This window comes from Sorex fumeus, unplaced genomic scaffold (assembly GCF_029834395.1).
Source record: "Sorex fumeus unplaced genomic scaffold, SorFum_2.1 ptg000044l, whole genome shotgun sequence".
In the NCBI taxonomy this organism is placed as follows: Eukaryota; Metazoa; Chordata; class Mammalia; order Eulipotyphla; family Soricidae; genus Sorex; species Sorex fumeus.
This window is the reverse complement of record NW_026606101.1, coordinates 9444866-9467659: the sequence shown is the minus strand read 5'-3', so window position 1 is coordinate 9467659 and position 22794 is coordinate 9444866. Positions and strand designations below refer to the sequence as shown.

The window sequence follows — 22794 nt, the reverse complement described above, 5'->3', positions numbered from 1 at the left end:
CTTGTACACGTCTAACCTGAGTTCGATTCCCCTGAGCACCACCAGGACTGATCCCTGAGCACAGAGTCAGGAGTAAACATGGAGCACCTGTGGGTGTGGTCCAAAAAAAAAAAGTTCAGAAGAAAAGGAAGGTAAATAGCTTCTAACTGCAGAAAAAGGCTCAACCTTATTTATGACAGAAACGCAAATGAAAACTCGGAGATCCTATTTCTTAATCAGATGGGCTCAAACCCAAACACCTGACAATGCATTTTATCAGTGAAACTATGGAGACACAGAAGTGCTCATATATCACTGGCAGGAATGCAAAGTGGGGAGGGCCAGGATGTGGCAGAGAGGCCCTTACACTGAGAGGCCCTTGTTAGGAAAAGGAAGGAAGGGAGCGAGGGAGGGGATGAAGGAAAGGAAAGAAACTAAGGCAAAATGGTAGAAGTTCTATGCAAGGGAAGGTGAGGAAATGCTATAATAATCATTAGCGAAGGCTGAAGAGGTGGTGGAATGGGTAGGGCATTTGCATTTGGCTGACGCAGGCTTCATCCCAGGCATGGCATCGCATAAGGTCCCCTGAGCACCCCCAGCCATGATTTCTGAGTGCAGAGTCAGGAGTAAGCCCTGAGCATCAGCAGGTGTGACCCAAAAGCTCCCCACCCCTCCAAAAATTATTACTGAAGCTTCTCAATGTTCTAGAGTCTACTAGATGCATGATTCCATTAAACACTTCTTCCTATAGGGGGTGATCCATACTATACACCCCACATAGGATCGTTAGGCTTTTTCCCAAGTTGTTGTTTTCATTCAGGGAGACCCTCGCAGTGCTCAGGGGACTTTGGGGATGGCGGAGATCCAACCCAGGCCTCCTGCATGCAAAGCAGGTGCACCCTTGAAGCTGCTACCCTGGTCCCAAGAAGACATTTTCTGAAATGGCTCCGGACTACAGTTTGAATATATGCCTCCTCCTGCCCCCATCCCGCCTCTCACTCCTAATCCTGATAATGAGAACCAACGATTTAATCCAAGCCCCTACTCTACTGGAACAGAGAGAAAGATCCCCCAGTCCTTGGCAAAACTCTTCACCTAGTCCTGAAAAAAACGGTGCCCTGCCGGTGAGGGCCAGAGCCGGCTCGCAGCGTCTTGGTCTTCGGGATCCGAGGACAGCACGACCTCACGGGGAACTGCGCAGGGGAACAGTACCGACGCTTAAGCCCCCAATCCCAGAGAACTGATGGGAGAAGTCGCCAGGGTTGATTTTGTTTTTAACTGTGTGGGGGGCTCTCTGGAGACACCATGCAGAGCTGGTAGGGGACACGCGGTGCTGGGGCTGAAAGCAGGAGCCTCACACCATGCCAAGCAGGGTCTCTGCCTCTTAAGCCACATGCCCAGGTCCTGGCATTCGCATTTAAAAATAAGTTCCCTGGGGGCCGGAGCGGTAGTACAGCAGCATCCCATATGGCCCTCCGAGCACAGAGCACCATCAGGAGTAATTTCTGAGTGCAAAGCCAGGAGTAACCCCTGAGTATCGTCAGGTGTGTCCCCAAAAGCCAAATAAAATAAAACTGAATTAAAAATAAAAGTCCAGAATATGGATTTTTAAAAATAATTATAAATAAATAAATAAATAAATAAATAAAAATAAGTTCCAGATGATTTTCTAATAAAGCAGCCAGGTCAGACCGGGGCCCAAAAGAAGCCCAGAAGGGCTCTTAAGTATATCAGGAAGCCCCATCAAGTCCTAAAGCGATCTTTTTGAAATGCAAATGAAGCAGGAAGGCAGAGGCTGATATTTCAGACGCTGGGAGCCAGCATGCGAGAAGGGCTGATGGGGGTTTTCAAAACCCAGAAGGGAAGAGAAGGGAATGAAGGTGAGGGTCACAAAAATCTTTTCCCCCTACAAAGAGCCTCTTTGGCAAAGCGGGGAGGGGAGTGCTCGGAGCAGGAGAGCCTGTGGAGAGGCATCTGGGGTGCGGCTCTGGGCCAAACAAAAGGTTTACCCGCCTTTTACCAGCAGGATGGTTGGCAGGAACTGGATTCTAGGAACCCCACAAGGCTGACCCATTCCTCTCCCTGAAACTTCATTTTATCATTAAGAAAGTTGCCACAAGAGTCAGGACATGGCTTGGCAATAGCACATTAGCCTTATACGTATGTGGTCTGATTTGGATCCCAGCAAAAAAAAAAAAAAAAAGAGAGAGAGAAAAACAAACACCCACGAAACACACACACACACACACACACACACACACACACACACACACACACACAAACCCAAAATGTAAAAACAGTAAGTTTGGGGCCAGAGTGATGGTAGAGCGGGGAGGGCATTTGCCTGGCATACAGGCAACCCAGCTTCAATCCCCAGCACTCCATATGGCTCCCCAAGCACCGCCAAGAGTGATTCCTGAACGCAGAGCCAGGAGTAACCCCGGAGCACTGCCTGCTGCGGCCCAAAACAAAACAAAACAAAACAAAAACAGTGAATGGTAGACAACAGCTTCTTTAAATATTAGTCTCTCTTTCCTATTCACCCCACAAGGAAGTGGGGTAACAGGAAAAAAATTCCAGGATCTTCAAAGATACCGAGCCTAGATAAAGCAATGAGATCATAAGAAGGCTGGAGTCATGATGAAAGCGGGCGAGGGGAATCACAAAGGACAGAAAGCAGCCCGGGCAGATGGCACAGTGGTTACAGCGCTCACCAAGCACCTGGCCCCCAGTCTGAATCTCCAGTACCTCAATTAGCCCCTCAGCACCACCAGGGGTCACCCCTGAGCACAGAGCCAGGAGGCCAAGTCCCCAGTCGCCCAAAAAAGAGAAGGGGGAAAAAAAGAGCCCGAGAAACAGCAGCTACAGCCCAAATGTTGCAAACCCCCAAGGAGGAATGAACGGATGAGCCAAGCGTGATGGCGGCACACAAGGGACCACTGTCCGCCCAGGGCGGAACAGGGCCTTGACATCAGCTCCACATGCACACTCTGAAACACGCTGAGTAAGAGGACAGTCACATGAGGCCACACAGTGAAGGATTCCATTCGCATGAAATGCCCGGAACAAGCCCAGCCACAGAGACAGAACGTAGATGGGCAGCTGCCCGGAGGAGGGAGCAAGGCGTGACTGCTGGTGCACTGGGGGCTTCTCCTGTGGGTGACGAAACTGTTCTGGCACGAGAGGGTAATGGGGGTTGCATAACTTGGAATGTCAGAAAACTCAATGAACTATGTCATTTTAAAAGGCAAACTTTGTGATGTGTGAATTCTAGCTCAATAACCTGCTGTTTTATTTTGTTATGTATTGATGCTTGGTTTGGGCTCTCATTTCACAGTGCTCGGGGCTTACTACCCCTAGCTCTGAGCTCAGGGACCATTCCAGGTGGTGCACAGGGGACAATGAGGTGGCAGGAACTGAACAAGAGGCTCGTGAATGCAAAGCATGAGCTCCGGCCTATGGTTCTACCTTCTGGCCCTCAATAAATCTGTTGTTTTAAAATAACCTAGAGAATGTTACTCTGTGGGGTGTGTGTGTGTGTGTGTGTGTGTGTGTGTGTGTGTGTGTGTGTGTGTGAAGTGTTGGGCCACACCCAGTGGTGTTTGGAAGCTACTCCTGGTTCTGTGCTCAAGAATGACCTCTGGACCCCAGCTGGAGCTCAGGGGACCATGTGGTGCTGGGGATCAACCTAGGGTCAGCCGCATACAAGGCAAGTCCTTGGCCCTTGCACTATCTCTCTGGCTTCCAAGTTATCATTTTATAAAACTAAGACATGTGAGTGTGTGTAAGAAAACACATATCTGCATATGCACGGGGGCGGGAGGGGGACAGAAGCCTAAGAGTGCACACCAGCTGTTAACTAGAAGAAACTCTTAGGGCTGGAGAGGCAGTACAGTGGGTAGGGCGCTTGCCTTGCATGTGGCTGATCCTGGGTCCGATCCCGGAATCCCATTTAGTTCCTATAGCACTTCCAGGAGCAATTCCAGAGTACAGAGCCAAGAGTAACCCCTATGCAATGCTAGGTGTGGTCAAAAAACAAATTAAAAAAAATTACCATTCACCTTTGTTCCTCTCATTTTTTTTCTAGACTCCTTCATGTGATTTTAAGTTAAAAAAAAAATACAAACGTTGGGGCTGGAGTGATAGTACAGCGGGTAGGGCATTTGCCTTGCATGTGGCTGACCCGGGTTCGATTCCCAGCATCCCATATAGTCCCCTGAGCACCGCCAGGAGTAATTCCTGAGTGCATGAGTCAGGAGTAACTCCTGTGCATCGCCAGGTGTGACCCAAAAAGCAAAAAAAAAAAAAAAATGTAATTTTTTTTGGCTTTTTGGGTCACACCTGGCGATGCTCAGGGGTTACTCCTGGTGGTGCTCGGGGGACCATAAGGGATGCTGGGGATCAAACCCAGGTGAGCCCTGTGCAAGGCAAATGCCCTCCTCACTGTACTATTGCTCCAGTCCCACAATATTTCTTAAATGAATGAACTGGGTTGGAGAGAGAGAGCTCACCAGGCGGAATGGCTGCTCTGCATGCAGGAGGCCTGGGTTTGATCCCTGGCACTGCACAGTCCCCTGAGTACTGCCAGTAGCAACCTCTAAGCACAGAGTTGGGAGCAGCACCCAGAATCACTGCGTATGGCCCAAAATCCAAAACCAAAACAAAACAAGACCAAACTAAGACAAAAACACAATTGGAACTACCGGCTTTATCACCAAGGTATAGATTTTGTTTTTACAGTGAGGTGTGTTTGAGCATCAGTTGTAGGGTAACATTGCTTTGTCCTTCTTCCACAAGAAGCTTAGGTTTATCTGGTTACACCCATCACAGTGCTCCTGAGGCACTTCCATTGGGTTTATCTGTAAACAGTCTTCCCTATGCTCTCCTTCCCACCCAGTTAATCAGCTTTCCCCTTAATCAGACTGTTAATTTGGAAGATCAGTTTCCCAGAAATCTATGATTTTATATGTATAAGTGAAATATTGCCTTTCTCCTCTCCTTATGCCTTATGAACAGTTTACCTTAAAGTAATATCCTTTTCGTATAGATACAGGAAGACCGTTTACATTATGCTTTGTAACTTAGGATTTGATTGGCTTTGAATATTATTCATTCCCAGGCATCTGCTTTTTCAACTTAAGCCTCAGTTGCCCTTAGTTCCTAACACCCCAAAAGCAGGGTCCCGACGAGGGACTGAATGGACCCAGGCGGTGAGCTACCCTGGCATCGAAATGGGCCAGACCAAGGTGCCACGATTCTTAACTATAAGTTAAGAGTTTGATCATAGACAAATGTTGTCATGATCCAAAAGTAACGACGAGACTAGGATCCTGCTAGGGGTGGGAAAGACTATCTGGCCTGAGCACTGTAGTCTGAGATCAAGATGGCCCTAGGAGGGCAATTCTATAAGTTTAAGATATTTCTTACTGTATCCATACAAAATAATTTATATTATATATGCTTACATGCTTGTCGGACAAGGAGAGGAAAGGCACACCCATGGGATTCTGCTCTAGGGTGGGTCCTCCTGCTGAGAAAGGATCTATATCCTAGGAGCGGCCTTCCCTGACGCTAAGATTTCTACCCCTATTGATTGTGACCACATCTATGTGTAATTGTTCCCCCAATTCCTCTGGAGAGAGGATTTAACTGTACTGTAGGAATGGGATGGGGGGCAGAAGGGTTCAGGAGGAAGAAGCAGGGATCAGAAGGAAGAGAAAGCGGGATCAGAATCCAGACTCCAGAGAAGGAGGATGAAGGGGGATGGAGAAGGAGAATGAAGTAGCATGGGGGAGGAAGAAGCGGAGGCAGAGGCAGAGAAGTAAGACTGGTGTAGATGAATAGAGGATCAGAATAAACTGCTACCAACCCGCCTGGCCCTCGTTCCTTCCTCCGCCTGACCATCGCCATCGACCTCCCCGGGATGGGAGAAGGGTGAGACTACCAAACGCGGGCGGCAGGAGAGATAGAGCCACCGCTGCTGTGTGTTGTGCCCCCTTTGTGTGAGCTTACACAATCAGTTACTTGATTTGATTGTTTTATTTTTGGGGCCACACCTAGCAGTACCTAGGAATAACCCCTGGTTCTACATGCAGTGGTCACTCCTGGCAGTTCTAGGAATCGAACGAAGGCATCTGGCATTCAAAGCATGCACGCAACACACTGAGGTATCTGCAGAATCAGAAGTTTGTTTAACACACACAAACACACAGACACACACACACAGAGCAGACTGTTGGCTGGAGCCCCTTCGAGACCTCATTTCTGTGTTTAAAATACTGAAATAGAGCTGGAGAGATAATACAGAGGTTAAGGTTATAATAGCCTGGCATGCGGCTAGCGCCACTTCTATTCCAGCACCACATACGATCCCCCTGGGCATTGCCAGAAGCCAGGAGTGATCCTTGAGCGCAGAGCCAGGAGTAAGCCACTCCACCGGGTGCGGCTCAGAAACCAAAAGTATAAAATTAAAAAACCAACAAAAACCCAGAAATAGATGGTGCTCTTGTTCCTCTCTCTGTTGACCTGACTGCTTTGATTTTTTTCTGTAATAAGCACCTTAGACAGAAGAACCCCCTACACACAAATACTCAGTATTTAAAGAACCATGCTCATGATATGTAATTTTGCAGGCTACAAAAACAGTATGCACAGTATAACCCCATCGCTTTTTCAAACAACGCCCAGAGAGAAATACACAGTGTGCGAGCAACCGAGAAGAGTCTGGAAGACCCGGCCCAGGCTGCTAACCACGGGCAGGCTGGGGCCAAGGATAACCAAGGTGGTTAGGGGGAGCTTTCTCTTACCAATACTGTATGGGCATTATTGTTGTTACTTTAAGGAAAACAGATTCTCACATGGTTCAAACTTCAAAGAGTCCAAAAAGGCGTAGAGTGACCTGACTCAGGCAACTAACGTGGCCACTGGCACAGCCTCCACAGAGGAATGCTTGGCATGCAGCTATGTGCCATGCAAAGGACATTCATGCTTCAGTGCATTTATATTACATTTTCAGTGAAAAAAAAAAGTGGTAGGGGTCAGAGTGATAGTAAAACAGGGAGGGAGCTGGCCTTGCATGTAGCCGACCTGGATTCGATCCCCAGAATTCCATACGGTCCCCTGAACCCACCAGGAGTAATTCCTGAATGCAGAGTCAGGAATAACCCCTGAGCATCACTGGGTGTGGCCCCCAAACAAAAACAAAAACAAAAGTGGTGGTAGGAGAGGGCCAGGGAGAGGATTCCATTCCTGGCACGACACAGTCCCCCAGCACTGTTGGAAATAACCCCCAAACACAGAGCTGGGGGCAGCCCTGAGAAGTGTAGGGTGTAGCCCAAGAAAACCACAAAACAACCGTAAGTTTTTCAAATAGCATATACACGCATATATTCCAACACGTGTATGCATATAAATAAGACATATCGGAGGGACATGCACTTTTTTGTACGTTTGTCTTTGGGCAACACCTGCCAGTGCTTATGACTTCCTCCTGGTTCTGTGCTCGGGGATCACTCCTGGTGGGGCTCGGGGGTTCCTATGCGGTGCTGGGGACTGAACCCAGATTGGTCATGTGCAAGAGAAAAACCCCAGCTGGTGTACTTTCGCTCTAGCCCCAGGAGTCCCCCCAAATATTGAATTATGGGTGAATTTTTCTTCTCCTTCTAGCTCCTTTTTCTTCTCTTCTTCCACTACGCAGCTATTACCTGTTGGCTCAAAGGGGCAAGTCATAGCTCACAGCTTGATAACTATAATTTCTCCCAAGAAAAGCAGCGCAGGAACCCCTTTCCAGAGGCTGCTGAGCAGCGTGTCAGCCCCTCCCTCTCCTGAAGGAAGCTCAAGCTCAGCCTAGAGCTCAGTGTGAGCGCATAAAGCTCTCCTCCTCCCTCCACCCTCCCTCCTGGGAGGCCAGACAGCCCTCAGAACCCCTCTGTGGACTCCCCAGGGCAGATGTGCTGGGCCTTTCAGGGAGGGTAGCTGTAGGTGCCAGGGCCAGAAGGCACTCGCTCGGTGGAGATAGAGCAAAGGGTAAGATGCTTGCTGGTCTTGCTCGTGGAAGACCTAGGTTCGCTCCCCGGTACCCCAGTACCCCATAGAGTCCCTTGAGCCCTGCCCGGAGCGACCCCTGAGTATAAGCGGGGATCAAGCCCTGAGCACACCGGGTGTGGCCCCAAAACAAAGAAACCACAGAAAGCACTCCTCCCTCTGCCCTGGCACACGCAGGGGGCTCTTCACCCACAGCCACTCAGCCTGGGAGGCACCCACAGCACCCCCTCACCTCCGCAGAGCCCCCACCCTCCAGCCCTCCCAGCCCTCCCTGCTTCCCCACTGCCAGGAAACAAAGACCAAACTTCAGGGAATAAAAGGAACCTTCTGCCAAAACAGCTGGGCAGATTTCTGCCCGGCTTGGAGGGGGTGTTTGGAAAGGTCTCACTGAAAACACAGACTGTGCAGTGTGCACAAAATTACCCTAGGGGGGACCTGGGGTGGGGGTGACTGTCAGAGACTCGGGTGTTCTCGCTCCAAGAAGGGCTGAAGTAGCCGCAAAGGGAGGCCATGTGGCGGGGGGGGGGGGGGGGAGGTGGAGGGGGAGAAGGGGGGTGCCGGGGAGGAAAAAGAGATCGGTTCAGACATGCGCCCCAAATCAAAAGTCACTGGAACAGATGCTGCCAACCAGACGCAACTGATTTGCAATGGAACTGCTCCTTCTATGGGCAACAGGCAGCTCCGACAGAGACAGAGCTCTTTGCAAGAGGCAGCAGAGCTGTGTTTATTAAAGGGTAGAGGCTGCAAGGGTGATACAATGCACACACCCTGTCGTTCATCGAGCCAAGTGGATGAATACACGCGTGCGTATACACAGGTCTCAGCTCTTGTTCCCAGGTTCTAAGATGCTATGTGTATATTTAAAGACACACACACACACACACACACACACACAAATGGTCCACACTTACCAGAGTTTTTAAAAGTGTTATCACAGCTACTGAGATAACACTGTGATCACAGTCACTTTATCTTTATTTATTTATTTATTTATTTGGCTTTTTGGGTCACACCCAGCAATGCTTAGGGATTACTTCTGCTCTGCACTCAGGAATTACTCCTGGCGGTGCTCAGTGCTCAGGGATGCCTAGGATCGAACCCAGGCATGCAAGGCAAATGCCCTCCCCGCTATACTGTCACTCTGGTCCCCTATCACAGCCACTTTAAAACCTGGCAGTAGTCAGAGCGGCTGCATTCCTTACTCCTTGGTAAACAGTTCACCTGCTTCTCTCAATTACTTCACACACACACTTCTAAGCAGGGATTAATGGTCTTACAAACAATGCACAAACTGAGTCCTGGAGTACTTACACAGTTGGATCAAGGTTACAATTTGGCTTTAAAAAAAAAAAACAACAGGTAAAGTGGCAGATCCAGAGCATACACCAGATAGTCCAGCTAAGGGGCTTGCCTTGCATATAGCCAACCTGGTTTAAGCCTGGCATCCCATATGGTCCCCTGAGTCCACCAGGAGTGATCTCTGAGCACAGAACAAGGAGTAAATCCTGAGTATCACTAGGCGTGGCCCCCAAACAAATAAAAAGAGAACCCTGTCCAATTCAGGATTTAAATGCAGGTCCCTCGCCACTCCCTGAGGGACTGCCCTGTGCTACACTGACCTCAACTAGACTGTACTGCACGGTTGTGGTCATTACTGCAGGCCTGGAATCGGTCAGATCACAGATGACCTGACCTCAGAGTAGAGGCCAAGGTCTGAATCCTAGCAAATGACCCCAGCAGGTGAGGGGCTGTGCCAGAGTGGAGGGCTTATCAGAACAAGACGCCTCATCAGAGATTCTAACAGCACCTGGCAAGGTGTTCCATTAGAGTGGTGGCCTGGAAAACAGCTCAGAGACCAGGACTGATGCCTTGCGTGCAGGAATCCGAGGTTTTAGCCCTGGCACTGCAAGGTCCCCGAGCACTGAGAAGGAGTAGCCATAAGTCAGAGAATAGGTCAGCATGACTTCAGGAGACAGGAACCTGGTCCAGACCCTATTCCTGGCCTCCCCAAGCCCATCTGCACACAGTCACAGTTCACGTGCTCGAAAACACAAACACACATGCCCACAAAACTCCGGACATGAATGTTCAAAGCAAAATGACTCATGAGAGTCAGACAGTGGAAACAACACAAATGCCCACCAACTGCTGAGCGAACAGAGTGAGCCCTGTCCTCACCACGATTATTATTCAGCCATAAAAAGGAGGTACCAACTTGTGCCTCAGTATGGGTAAACCTTGGGGCAAAGGATGTGACTCGGTGGTAAAGTACATTCCAGGCATGCATAAGACCTGGCTTCTTGCCGCAGCAATGGATAAAAAATTTTTTAAAACATGGTTAAACCTTGAAAACATTATGCTAAGTGTAAGAAGTCAGTCACGAAAGCTCACATATTACATGATTCCATTTGTATGGAATTTCCAGAACAGGCAAATCCATAGAGACTAAAAGTCGATTAGTGGTTGCCAAGGGCTAAAGGGAAATGAAGAGTGGGGAGTGGCAAGCGACAAGGTTCAGGGTTTCTTAGCAGGGAGGAGGGGTGGGAATGAAGACTGTTCTAGAATCAGAGCATGTTGATGTTAGCACAACATTAGGAATATACTGGAAATCACTGAATTCACTGCATAGTTTAAAATGGTGAACTTGGGGCCGGCGAGACAGTACACTGGATAAAGGTTCGCCTTTTTGCCTTGCACACAGTCTACCAGGGTTTGATCTCTGGCACCCCACACAGTCCCCTGAGAACCACCAGTAGTGATCCCTGAGCATAGAGCCAGGAGTAGGTCATGAACACCATGAGATGTGACACTCTCTCTCTCTCTCTCTCCTCTTTCTCTCTCTCACACACACACACAATGGTGAGTTTTTAAATTATATGTGAATTGAATATCCTTTTTTTTTTCCGTCTTTTTGGCCACACCCAGTGCTGCTCAGGGGCTACCCCCAGCTTGTTGTTCTAAGGTCACGCCTGATGGAAACCATCCCCACCCACCCTGTATGTGGATTTTATCACAGTTTAAAACTCTCCAAGGGACCCATGAAGTAGGACAAAGGCTAGGGCACTTGTCTTGCACACAGCTGACTTGGGTTCAATCCCTGACACCATATATAGTCCCCTGAGTCTCAGCAGGAGTGATTTCTGAGTGCTGAGCACTGCTGGGTGTGGCTCCAAAACAAAACAAACTGAAAAAATGCCAAAAAGGGGTGAAATAAATAGATAAAATAAACAGCTCAATGGGCTGAATTCACGCTCTGCATGCAAAGGCCTGGGTTCAACCCACAGCACCCCACTCAGCAATAGCCCAAGTGACCCTGAGCAGGGCCCTGTGGGATACAGTCCATTCCCTGCCCCAAACCAATACTAATAAAAAGTTAAAATTGCCAGAGTGAGTTCAGTGGGTTAGAGCACATGCTGTGCATGTAGGAGACCTGGGTTGGGTTCAATCCAAAGAAGCTGGAATAGGGGGCAGCCCCGCTGGGATAAGGGAGGCAGCGGGGAGTTACCATCGCCAGGACGAAGACCACAGAAAATGCTTCTTGCGGTGCCTGGTACCGGCCCAAGCAGCACACACAGTAGCACTGTAACAAATCACATCAGCACTGATGCTGGCTTTGTGCCTGGGATACCGAAGGGGACACTGGTTGGCGGGGAAGCTGCTGCAGCCCAGCTGGACCACAGGGCCACTAAGGAGCCCGCTCAGCTTGCACCTTCTCCTCTCTGTGCCCACCCCTCTAGCAGGCTAAGTGCTGTCTCCATGGCAACCTTGCTGTCCCAGGCTAGGCATCACCACAGCAACCTGTCAGGATGGCAAAGGCAGATATTCATGATGGGAGGGGGGCAGTGAGGAGAACGCTGCAGAGACCCTCGTCTCCATGGAAACCATGACAGGAAGGCGGAACATGTCAGAAAATGCAGAGCCAGAGCAGTTCCACCTCCCGGCCCAGCTTCGCCTCCTGCCACGCCTCCCGCCCAGCTCCGCCTCCCATCCCGGCCCCGCCTCCTGCCACGGCTGGCCTCTAACCCCGCCCCCTCTCCTGCCCCGCCCCCATCCCGGCCCCGCCTCCTGTCACGCCCCTCTCCAGCCCCACCTTCCCACAGCAAGCCCCGCCTCCCGCCCAGCTCCGCCCTCTTTCCAGCTCCAAGACCTCGGAGATGGGTCGCAGGTAGCAGTCCAGCCTTGCTAACGTCCGTTCAGCAGGAACAGGGTCCCGCTTTCAGAGCACTTCTTGGGTGCCAGGAGCCCGTTGTGGTCAACTGTGTGACATGCTTAACTTCATTTAAATTTTATCACAGACCCGTGGGCCAGGAATGTGGCTTAGTGGCAGAAGCACATGCTCTGCATGAGTGAAGACAAGAATGAACGATAAACCCCAAGCATTCAGAGAATAATAGCAAAAGTCATTCCCGATCATCCTCCAGTCATTCCTTTCTTATTTTTAAGCAAACCTTGTTTTTTTTTAAATTTTTTGGGGCCACATTTGGGACCATCTAGGGTACTGGGGATCAAATGTGGGTTGGGCATGTGTAAGGCAAACACACTACCCTTTGTACTATCACTCTGGCCCCCTCCTGCTGTTTCTAACTCCTGTTTCAAGAGATCAGCAATGGTGAAACGGAGATTCAGGAAAGACCCTCAGCAACTGAAGGTCTGGGCAGGGAGTGGGTGGCAAAAGTCCCCAATGTGCCTGGAGGAAAGACAGCTAGAGGACGGTTCTGGGTCAGAACTGTGGCCTCTGTCCTAGAAGCTGACATGCCCTTCCCTGGAGACCAGGCCCCAGAATCACTGCTAGGGTACCTTGAAAGCATCCCAGCAGCTGGGGACCAGCTATTCCTCTGCAGCCAGAAACCAGCTTGGGCCGCTGTGCACAGGAACCTGGAGTCTGGAAGATTCCAGGCTTTCAGGGTCCTCATCTGGGCTGGCTGTTTCCAAATGGCATTTTGCAAAGCTCCCTGGGCCGTCAGGGAGCTGCCACCATTCCTACCTTCTCAGGTGGTTTTCTCCTTCATAAGAAGGGCAGGAGGGGGCTAGAGAGATAGTACAGTGGGCAGGGCATTTGCCTTGCACATGGCCGACCTGGTTCAATCCCCCACAATCCCATATGGTCCTCCAAGCACTGCTGGGAGTAATTCCTAAGTGTGGAGCCAGGAGTAACCACTGAGCACTGCCAGGTGTGGCCAAAGGAAGGAAGGAAGCAAGGAAGGAAGGAAGAGAGAGAACGAAAGAAGAGAAATACATGGTGGACGAAATGAATGATTCAACAGCTCAGCCATGACTGAGCAGACGGAGGTTCAGAAACCAGTGGGAGAGCTGGTACCGCACCCCCCCCCAACCCTTCACACACCTGACCCAGCCCCACACCTGGCCCTCACCTCTCTCGGCCGCTCAAGCTCCGTCTGCAGCACCTGCTTAGCCAGTTCTGTCTCGATGAGCCGCTGTCGAAGCTCCTCGTTCTCCTCTTCTAGCCGTGCTCGTTTCTTCTCCACGACCTCCAGCTCCTTGTGCAGTCGCACGGAGATGTCCTTAGAGACCTGAGTGAGGGCAGGTGATGAGCAGAGCGGGGACAGGCTGGGCTTCCCTCCCCCGCCCCCACATTGTCACAGCCAATTTAGCCGATGAAGGAACCAAGACTCAGAGACACCAAGGAACTCACTAAAGGTCACAAAGCTAGAACCCAAATCAGGCACCCTGTGTTGAAGCATCACTCAGTGCCCAGGCCCCGCTAATTCCTACGAACCCCTTTTCATTGAACTGATTTGGTTTTTGTTTGTTTGGGGGCCACATCTGACAGTGCTCGATGCCTGATCTGTGCTCAAGAGTGACCCCTTGCAGTTCTCAGGAGATCATATGTGGTGCCATGGGACCTAATTCAGGGTTAGGCGAATAACAGACAAGTGCCTTAACCTCATAAACTAGCTCTCTGTCCCCCCCCACCCCCCCCAGCAAGTCACTTTAAAGAGAGGGTAGTGGGGGCTTGGAGAGATAGTACAGCAGGTAGGGCGCTGGCCTTGTACACAGCTGACCGGGGTTCAATCGCTCACACAACATATGATTCCTGGAGCCCTGCCAGGAGTGATCCCTGAGCACAGAGCCAGAAATAAGCCCTAAGCACCACTGGGTGTGACTCAACCAAAAGAGAGGACTTGGGGGTGGTGCTAGAGTGAGCGTACAAAGACACTTGCTTTGCAGGTGGCCACAATGGCTGTGGCCTCCCGTCTGAATCTCCAGTACCACATATGGTCCCCTAAGTACCACTTCAGGTGACTCTGGAACACGGAGCCCGGAGTAATACCTGAGCACCATGGGGTGTGGCGCAAAGTCTCCCTCAAAATAAAAATAAATAAATAGAGAATAAAGAGATGGAGGGGTTGGAGAGATAGCACAGTGGGTAGGGCATTTGCCTTGCATGCGGTCAACTCAGGTTTGAGCCCCGGCATCCTCCTCTAAACACCATAAGGAATAATTCCTGAGGGCAAAGCCAGAAGTAACCCCTGAGCAACATGGGGGCTGGTCCAAAACCCCAAAAAATAAAAAAGAGATAGGGGCTAGAGCGATAATAATACAGTGGGGGGGAGGGGCGCTAGTATTGCATGTGACCAACCTGGGTTTGATCCCCGGCATACCATAGGGTCCCCTGAGAGCCCTACTAGGAGTAATTCCGGAGCACAGAGCCAGAAGTAACCTATGAGTAAGCCGGGTGTGGCCAAACAAAAAACAAACTCAAATAACTAAATAAAATAAAAGGAGGAAAGTGAGCTAGAGTGAAATTCAGAGTAATGAGAGACTCAAGCCCATCTGAACCCTCTGGTCAGTGATCAGTATGTGATTCCAGGCAAGTCACTTCCCCACAGGGTCTCGTTCTCCTGTAAGCGAGTACGGCCATCACAGCTGCGGGGCCGGAATCAGCCCTCACGCAAAGGCAAGGCCCTGCACAGGGAGCGGGTGAGCCGAGGCCACCACTCCAGGAGCAGAAGCCCAGACAGGGGATGACCCTCTGTCACACCAGTCCCCAGTCGTCTGGGACACTGAACGTGCCCCAGGTGACAGAGACTGGGCAGGAATCCAAGGCATCCCACAGAAAGTGGCTCCCTGTGCCCTTGGGTCTCATACCCTTCACTCTGGGGATGAATGAAGAGAGGGCTTCTGGGGTCACCCTGGCGATCACGACCAGAGTCTGCCCCTGACTGGCCAGGCACTGCCGTTCCCAAACACAGACTGGAGACGAGATACCTTCATCCTCACCCTAACTCTGTCTTCCATAGCAAGAACACGTAGGCTCAGCGGGTAGGTGATTCGCCCAGGATCACTTGAAGCAAAGAAGAATCGAGTTGCGAGGTAGCCCCGGGGACAGGACTCCAAAAGGGGGTCCCTGGGTTTTGGCCGCAGGAAACGTGCATGGGCAGAGAGCCCAGTGCCCTGTGCCTGCCAGTCTCGGAAATGACCACAGGCTCTCTCCCGGGCCCGAAGGGAAGGGGCCCTCCCTGGCGCTACCCTCAGCCTGGGCTGGAGCCCAGCTGGGCACGGACTCCTGGGCCACGCGAGACAGGCCAGGAAAAACAGCCACAGCGAGAAATGCAGAGCTGCTCCCTCTGGCCTGAAGCTCGCCAATAGCGGGAGGTGAGGGGGGGGGGCGGGGACCCAGGAGGCCCCTCAGACTGGCGTCCAACGCCACGCAGCTCTCTTACCCACAAAGTGTCGTGGACTAGCCCTCACTCTCAGAACAAGGACGGTGCCCTGGGGAGAGCCAGAGCCACGGCCATGCTTCCCGTGCCCCACCCCGCCACCATCCAGCCCTGGGAAGTGAAAGTCTTTGTGCTTGCCTGGGCTCCGGGGCTGCCTTTCCCAGTCCCCAGTGCCCAGTCCCCTGGGATTTCATTTCCCATTTGCTCCCTGCTGCCAAGGGGTACCTCATCTCAAGAAAACCCAATCCAATTCAGGGCTGGTGCTGCAGAACAGCACATAGGGTGCTTGCCTTGCTCGCAGTTGACCTGGGTTCAATCTCTGGCATCCTGAGCACCATCAGGAATAATTCCTAAGTGCAGAGCCAGGAGTAACCTCTGAGCACTGTTGGTGTAGCCCAAAAAGGGGGAAGGAAGGAAGGAAGGAAGGAAGGAAGGAAGGAAGGAAGGAAGGAAGGTGAGAGAGAGGGAGGGAAGGAAGAAAGAAGGAAGGGGAGAGGGGGGGAGAGAGAGAGAGAGAGAGAGAGAGAGAACCATTTCTAGTGGGCATGCAGAGTTGCCACCTGCACAGAAGAGCTCTCAGTTCATATCCTGAGGCCCGGGCCGATCAGGCACAGAGCATGAGACCCTCAGGCCCACTCAGAGCTTCACTGGTCCTGCCCCCGCTACCCCAGCCCCCAATCAGGGTGATTTTGGAATCCTCCCAGTCACTTTCCCTGGCATTTACCGCAAGCCTTTCACGGTTACAAGAAGCGTTTTGATTTTCTACCCCATTCTCAGACTCTGAAAGGAGCTGCCAACTGCCAGGGTCACACATCCGGAAACTCCAGGACAGAGGTTTGAAATTCAATGGGTCAACTATCGGAGCTTGGGCAATTCTTTGCTTTAAAAACCCAAGGCCTCACACACGCAAAGCACGTGCTCTGTCACTGGGCTTCACCCCCAGCTCCCTATCTGTTTGGTTTCGTGTTGTTTTGTTTCAGAGATGCTCAGGACTTAGAAGTTACACCCCAGTAGAGCTCAAGGCACCACGTGGTACCAAGACTTGAACAAAGCCTTCTGCATACAAAGCCTGCACTCTGCTCAGCTGAGCTATCTTTCTCCTTTTTTTTTAATTTTATTATTTTTATTATTATTACTATTATTGGTTTGGGGGTCACGGCAAGCAGTGCTCAGTTAGTCCTGGCTCTGCACTAAGAAATTACTCCTGGTGGGGCTTGGGGGTCCATATGGGATGCCTGGGATCAAACCCGGGTCAGTCGTGTGCAAACGACTATATGCCCTACCCACTGTATTATCATCCCAGCCCCTGAGGTATCTCTTTGACTCTCTATTATTTTTCCTTAAGTCTCATCTTAAAAACCATGGATATGTGTCTCTGTGTGTCTATGTGCGAGTGGATGTGTGTAAGCATGTCTGCACATGTGTTTGTGTGTCTCTGGTATCTATGTATGTGTGTGTCTGTCCATGTGTGTCTGTCCATGTGTCTGCATGTGCATGTGTGACTCTGGTATGAGTATATATATGTGTGAGTGTGTATATGAGTATGTGTGCGAGGGTTTATGTGTGTGTATGTGAGTGCAAGTGTGTATGTGTGTGTGAGGTGGGGAGAGGGTGCCCGCAAAGGAATCCGGGCCTGAGCTCCATTCCACATCACCCTACCTGCTCCATACAATACAGAAGCTGCAGAAGCCCTAAAGACGGGGCTGGTCTGCACCCCACTGTTAACAGAAACAGACAAGGGGTGGCCACGGGGAGGGCAAGGAGGGTGGGGACTGAGGGACAGCCTGCTGGTAGCTCCCAGCTGGCTCTGGCTGGGGTTCATGCACCAGCTTTCCTGAGTCTGCCTTCCCCAGGGTGAGGGGTGTGTATTGGGTGTGTGTTGGGTGTGTGTTGTGTGTGTGTGTGTGTCTGTCTGTCTGTCTGTCTGTCTGGTGGGGGACAGAGGCCTCCAGCCCAGCAGGCTGCCTGAGCCTGGATGAGCTCAGCTTTCCAGCTGCAGGGGCGGAGAGGAGGGAGGGAAGGGCCAGGCAGATGCTGATTGGCTGGTTCAAATCTCAACAGAAGGGGCTGCTCCCCTCTGCCCTGACGCTCCCTCTCCCTCTCTGTCTCCCTCCCTCCCTCTCTCTCATGCACACCCGCCCCAGCTGCTCTTAAGCTCTTGGCTTTCTCTTGCACACCCACCACCCCACCGCCGCTGCTGAGTGCTCTCTCTCACACACACACTTACACACCCCCTAAGCTGATCTCTCTCTCTCTCTCTCTCTCTCTCTCTCTCTGCGGCTCTGTGCTAACAGCCCAGCCCAGCCCAGCCTGTCCTCCTGCCTCAGATCCGGAACTCTGGGTCCCACAGGCTTAGTCTGAGGTGGGGCTTTTGCTTATGGCTTTTGCTTATGACGTGAGTCTCTGGAGCCACTGACAGGGGCTGCCCGCCGTGGCGGAGGGGCACTTCGGTCCGTGAAGATACCACCTTTCTGTGATCAGTTTCCTCCTCATCCTGCACCCACATTCAGGACCCGAGCACGCAAGAGAGAGGACGCCCTCGGCCTGCGAGTGCTCAGGTTGCCCAGGGCCAGCCAGGGTCTCCTTCCTGCCACACAGCACACCACACCACACAGCTGAACTCCGGGAGCAGGGGCCGAGCCGGATTCCAGCAGCTTCCAGGGTGGCCCTTTCTGCTTTCTTTTCTTTTCTTTCTTTTCAATTTAATTTTTTTGGTTTTTGGTTTTGGGCCACACCCAGCAGTGCTCAGGGCTAACTCCTGGCCTTGCACTAAGGAATTACTCAAGGCGACCATAGGCCAGGGGTTGAACCCAGGCGGGCTTCACTATCTCTCTGGAGCCCCCTCCTGCTTTCTGCAGCAAGAGTAGCCAGGCCGGGGCCAGCCTGAGAGATGCTGCTGGCCACACGTCGAGTGTCATCACAGGCGCCTGAACTGACCCCTCCTCTCCTGGGCCTCATGGCCTGCCAGAAAACAGGACCATTAGTAATAAAGCTAAGGGGGGAGGGGCACCCCAGTGGCGCCTGGGTGTGGGGCCCCTCCCAATGCCACTCAGCATAGCAGTGGGTCTGTGACGGTTTGGTGACTGGGCCTGGCAGTGCTGGTGGCCACCAGGAAGAGCTCAGGGAACACTTTTGGTTTGGGGGGCCACACCCAGTAGTGCTCCTACCTCTGTGCTCAGGGACCACTCCTGGAGGGGCTCAGAAGACAACATGAGACAGATGAGACAGGGCAGCCTCCTGTAAGGCGAGTGCCCTGCCCCACGCTGTACTCTGCCCCCGCAGGGAACATATTTGTGTGTTTACAGTCACACCTATGGTGATCACACCCACTTACCTTCATTTATCTATTTCTGTCTTGCTTTTGGGGCCACACCTCGTGGTGCTGGGGGGTTCTCCCATCCCTCTGCTGGGCTCGCTCCCAGCGTGGCCCAGGGGAACCATGCGATGCCAAGGTCCACCCCAGGCCTCCTGCATGCCCACGGATCTATCACTCCCGCCCCTCCATAATCCCACCGAGTTTGTTCTGGGAGCACCCTGTGTGGCTGGGGCGGATGTGAGACCCATTTCACAGATGAGGACACGGTAACTGGACAGCGGGCCTCTCCAGCCCTGGTCTCTGCTCCCCTCCACTAGCACCAGAAAAAAAGTGCGTGGGGCCCAGTGGCAGGCAGTGGGCAGCAGGAGGGCAGGAGGGCAGCCGCGGGAGGGTCAGGAGCTTCCCATGGCATTCTCCCTGCCTGGGGACAGTCCCTGTGTTCACCGGTGTCACAGGGAGGGGGGGCGTCTAACTTGCTGAGGGGGGCCAGAGTGATAGCACAGTGGGTAGGGCGTTTGCCTTGCATGCGGTTGACCCGGGCTCGATTCCCAGCATCCCATATGGTCCCCTGAGCACCGTTAAGAGTAACCCCAGGGCATCTCCGGGTGTGACCCAAGAAGCAAAAAATAAATACAATAACTTGCTGAGGGGCACAAACCCTGGGCTGACCCTGGCACCCGTGGGTCCCACCCTGGAACAGGTGGAGGGGGAGGGTGCAGGCGGGCTTGCGCTCACCTTGACGTCCTGCTCCAGGCCCCGGATGAGCTCGCCGTCCACCTGGCCCGTCTGTGCGGCGCGGAGGCTGCGGCGCTCGGCCTTGCGCAGCCGGTACTGCAGGATGCGGCAGGTCTTGCTGGCCTGGTCCAGCTGCTGCCGCAGCTCCTGCAGCTGGTACACATCCTCCTCCATGTAGACGTCCCGCATCTCCAACATCTCCGCCCGCAGCTCCTCGATCTCATCCTGCGCGGGGAGGAAGGCCCGGTCAGGGGGCGGTCAGGCTGAGGACAGGCCGCCCCAGGGGGTGTCGCTGCACAGGGGGAAGTGGACTTTGTGAAAGCCATTTTGCTCAGGACATGGAGGTCAGGAGTTTACCCTGGCTTAGCTGGGTGCCGAGGCAATCACTGGGGCCTTCATGAGGGAGGCAAAGGGGGCAAATTGAGAAGGCAATCTGATGCACTTTTATTTTCTTTATTTTTTGGGGGGGAGCGGGGCGAGGATCTGGGCGGGCCTCCCCAACAGTGCTCGGGGCCTGGTGGGTCACTCTGGCTCTCCTCAGCCTGGCTGTGTAGGCTGATGGCTCAGTGCTGAGGGATGGGGCAATGGCTGGGATCCAACTCGGGGCCTTACTCCTACGAGATACGCACTCCGGTTTTGGACTCTAGCCTGCAGCTGAGCTCTGAGGCTGGAGGAAGGACTGCGAGCAGGCAGGCTGTGCCTAGGAGCTGGAAAAGGGAACAGATTCTCCCCTGCCCCGGGGGGCCCCATCCACAGACCTGGTGACTTAAACTAAGCCAGGATCAGTGCCCGGGGGCACAGCCCAAGTGCAGAGACCTTAGCTCCAGACCGCTGAGCTATCTCTCCAGCCCAGCACGTGGGTCTGGAGAGAAGGGGGCTGCGGGTGACCTCACTTCCTCAGGGCAGCTCCCACGTCCCTGTCACTGTCACTTCCCGCTTTGTCCCGGGGAGCACAGCTGCAACTCTCTCTAAGAGCTGGTCTCCGGAGAGACAGCGAGTGCCTGCGCTCCCCCAGCGCAGCCCACTGCGTCCTCCTGCCCTGCCACAGGCTCCCCACAAACACTCCGGGGAATGAATGAGTATCTTTCTGGCCAGAGGACAATGGCAAAGACTGACCATCGGAAAATAATCGTCAGAGTCTGGGGCTGAGGGAGGAGAAGGCAGGAGAAAGGGGAACTGTGCGACCAGGAACAAATGTGGAAACTGGTCCCACGTGGACAGAATGCTGCTTTCACGGCCACCCCACGGGCTGGACCCACACACTCAAAAGAGAAACCGAGTCCTGGGTGATGAACAGCTGCCGAGGAGGCAGAGAAGCCCTCCAGGACCAGGAAGCCCACCACGGCCGCAGCCTGCAGACGGGTCCAGCACCCGCAACCAGTGGCTTCACCCACTCCTGCAGCCTCAGCCTGCTCCAACAACAATAAATCCCAGGGGGGTTGGGGCCAGGGAGAAGGCGGGGAGGGAGGGAGGGAGGGAGGGGGAGAGAGAGAGAGTAGAGAGAGAAGGAGGGGGAGGCAAGGGAGGGTGCTTTGGGCTGGGGCAAGGGCTGAGGGTAGGAACCCAGGTCAGTCCCTGGGCCAGGGTGGCCCCCAGGGAGGTGGTTCCCTAACAGGGAGCGGCCTGGGGCGTCCAGTGGCCCCTATGATTGAAGGCCTCAGTCCAGTGCGGGGACCCTCCAGGCCAGTTCTTCTGCAAGCTCGGGGAGGGCATGTGTGCTTGGAGGTGCTGTTCCAGCTCAGGGCCCGCTCCCGGAGGCCTCTGCCCGGCTCTGACTCCGGGGACTACTTCTCAGACGGTGTGAACCCAGAAAACGAAGAGCCGCCGCCTTCCCCCAGCCCCCAGAAGGCCAGCCAGCCCTGCACCACAGCTCACTGAGGCGGTCCCCCCCTCCGCCCCCACTGGGGGTGGGTCCTCTCCAGGGTGGGTTCCCGGAGTCCTGCCAACAGTGTCTCGGCCCGCACCCAAAACAGAGTCCTGTTCTGCTCTGCGGGACCCCCACCCCACTCCCATGCATGTGCACACCGACTCACCATGCCACCCCCCAGCCAGTGGACAGAACTAAAAGTGGAAAAGAAGGAAGTGGGTCCGGCAAGGCCACGGGAGCCAGAGACAGGAGGAAGTGAAGAGCCGGCCGCCAGGGCTGGGATTAAGGAAGCGGACAGGAAAGGCTCTGGGAGAGCAGAAAGCTGGGGAGGAGTCGGGGGTCTGAGTGGCCCCCAGGCTCAGGATGCTGAGCCGCCCTTGAGAGTGATGAGAAGCAGCGTCTGCCAGCGCAGGCCGCAGGGCACGGGAGTCACTGGGAAATTGTTGTTGTTGTTGTTGTTGTTTTTTCAGATGATACAGATTCTCTGAGGCTGGAGCGATAGCACAGCGGTAGGGCATTTGCCTTGCAAGAGGCCAACATGGCCGACCCGAGTTCGATTCCTCCACCCCTCTCAGAGAGCCTGGCAAGCTACCGAGAGTATCTCGCTTGCACGCAAAGCCTGGCAAGCTACCCGTGATGTATTTGATATGCCAAACATAGTAACAAGTGTCACAATGGAGACGTTACTGGGCCCGCTCAAGCAAATCGATGAACAACAGGAGGACAGTGACAGTGACAGTGACAGATTCTCTGGATTTGGATGACACAGGGACCATGAACCCCCGACAGCAGCCTTTTACAGGGCCCTAGTGTGCAGGGGGGGACTTGTGGGGAATGTTCCCGGTCCCCATGGCACCCCTGAATCAGGAACTCTGGGTACCTCCAAAGGACCTTATGCCCTTTCTGGGTCTTCTTCCTGCCAGGCTGCAAGCCCGGGCATCAGCACAGAGCTAAGGACTGCACTTCCCGGGGCACGGCGGGCTCTGCAAGGCCTCAGCTGGCTGCCTTCCGGGTGGCCATGGGGGCTTGTCCCAGCCGCCTGCAGAATGTGGGCTGCACCCCCTGGTATTGGCACGTGAGAGGGCTGGTCACAAAGGCGGGCTTGTGGCCAGAGGGTGGGGTACAGCACGTGGGCACAGAGCCCAGAGGAGGCACTCAGGGCTGCTTGGGGA

General features: G+C 53.3%; 1 protein-coding gene across 4 annotated transcripts in view; it reads right to left on the bottom strand.

Annotated features, from left to right (window-relative positions):
* MTCL2 (microtubule crosslinking factor 2) overlaps nt 1-22794 on the bottom strand; it is a 63879-nt gene that overhangs the window by 25409 nt on the left and 15676 nt on the right. For all 4 annotated transcript variants that reach the window (XM_056121244.1, XM_056121246.1, XM_056121245.1 and 1 more), the window contains exons 2-3: nt 19756-19980; nt 13395-13553 (exon numbers count right to left, since the gene is read on the bottom strand). In XM_056121244.1, the coding sequence (XP_055977219.1) occupies nt 13395-13553; nt 19756-19953 (357 nt within the window). In that variant the 5' untranslated portion in view covers nt 19954-19980. The remainder of the gene's footprint in view (nt 1-13394; nt 13554-19755; nt 19981-22794) is intronic.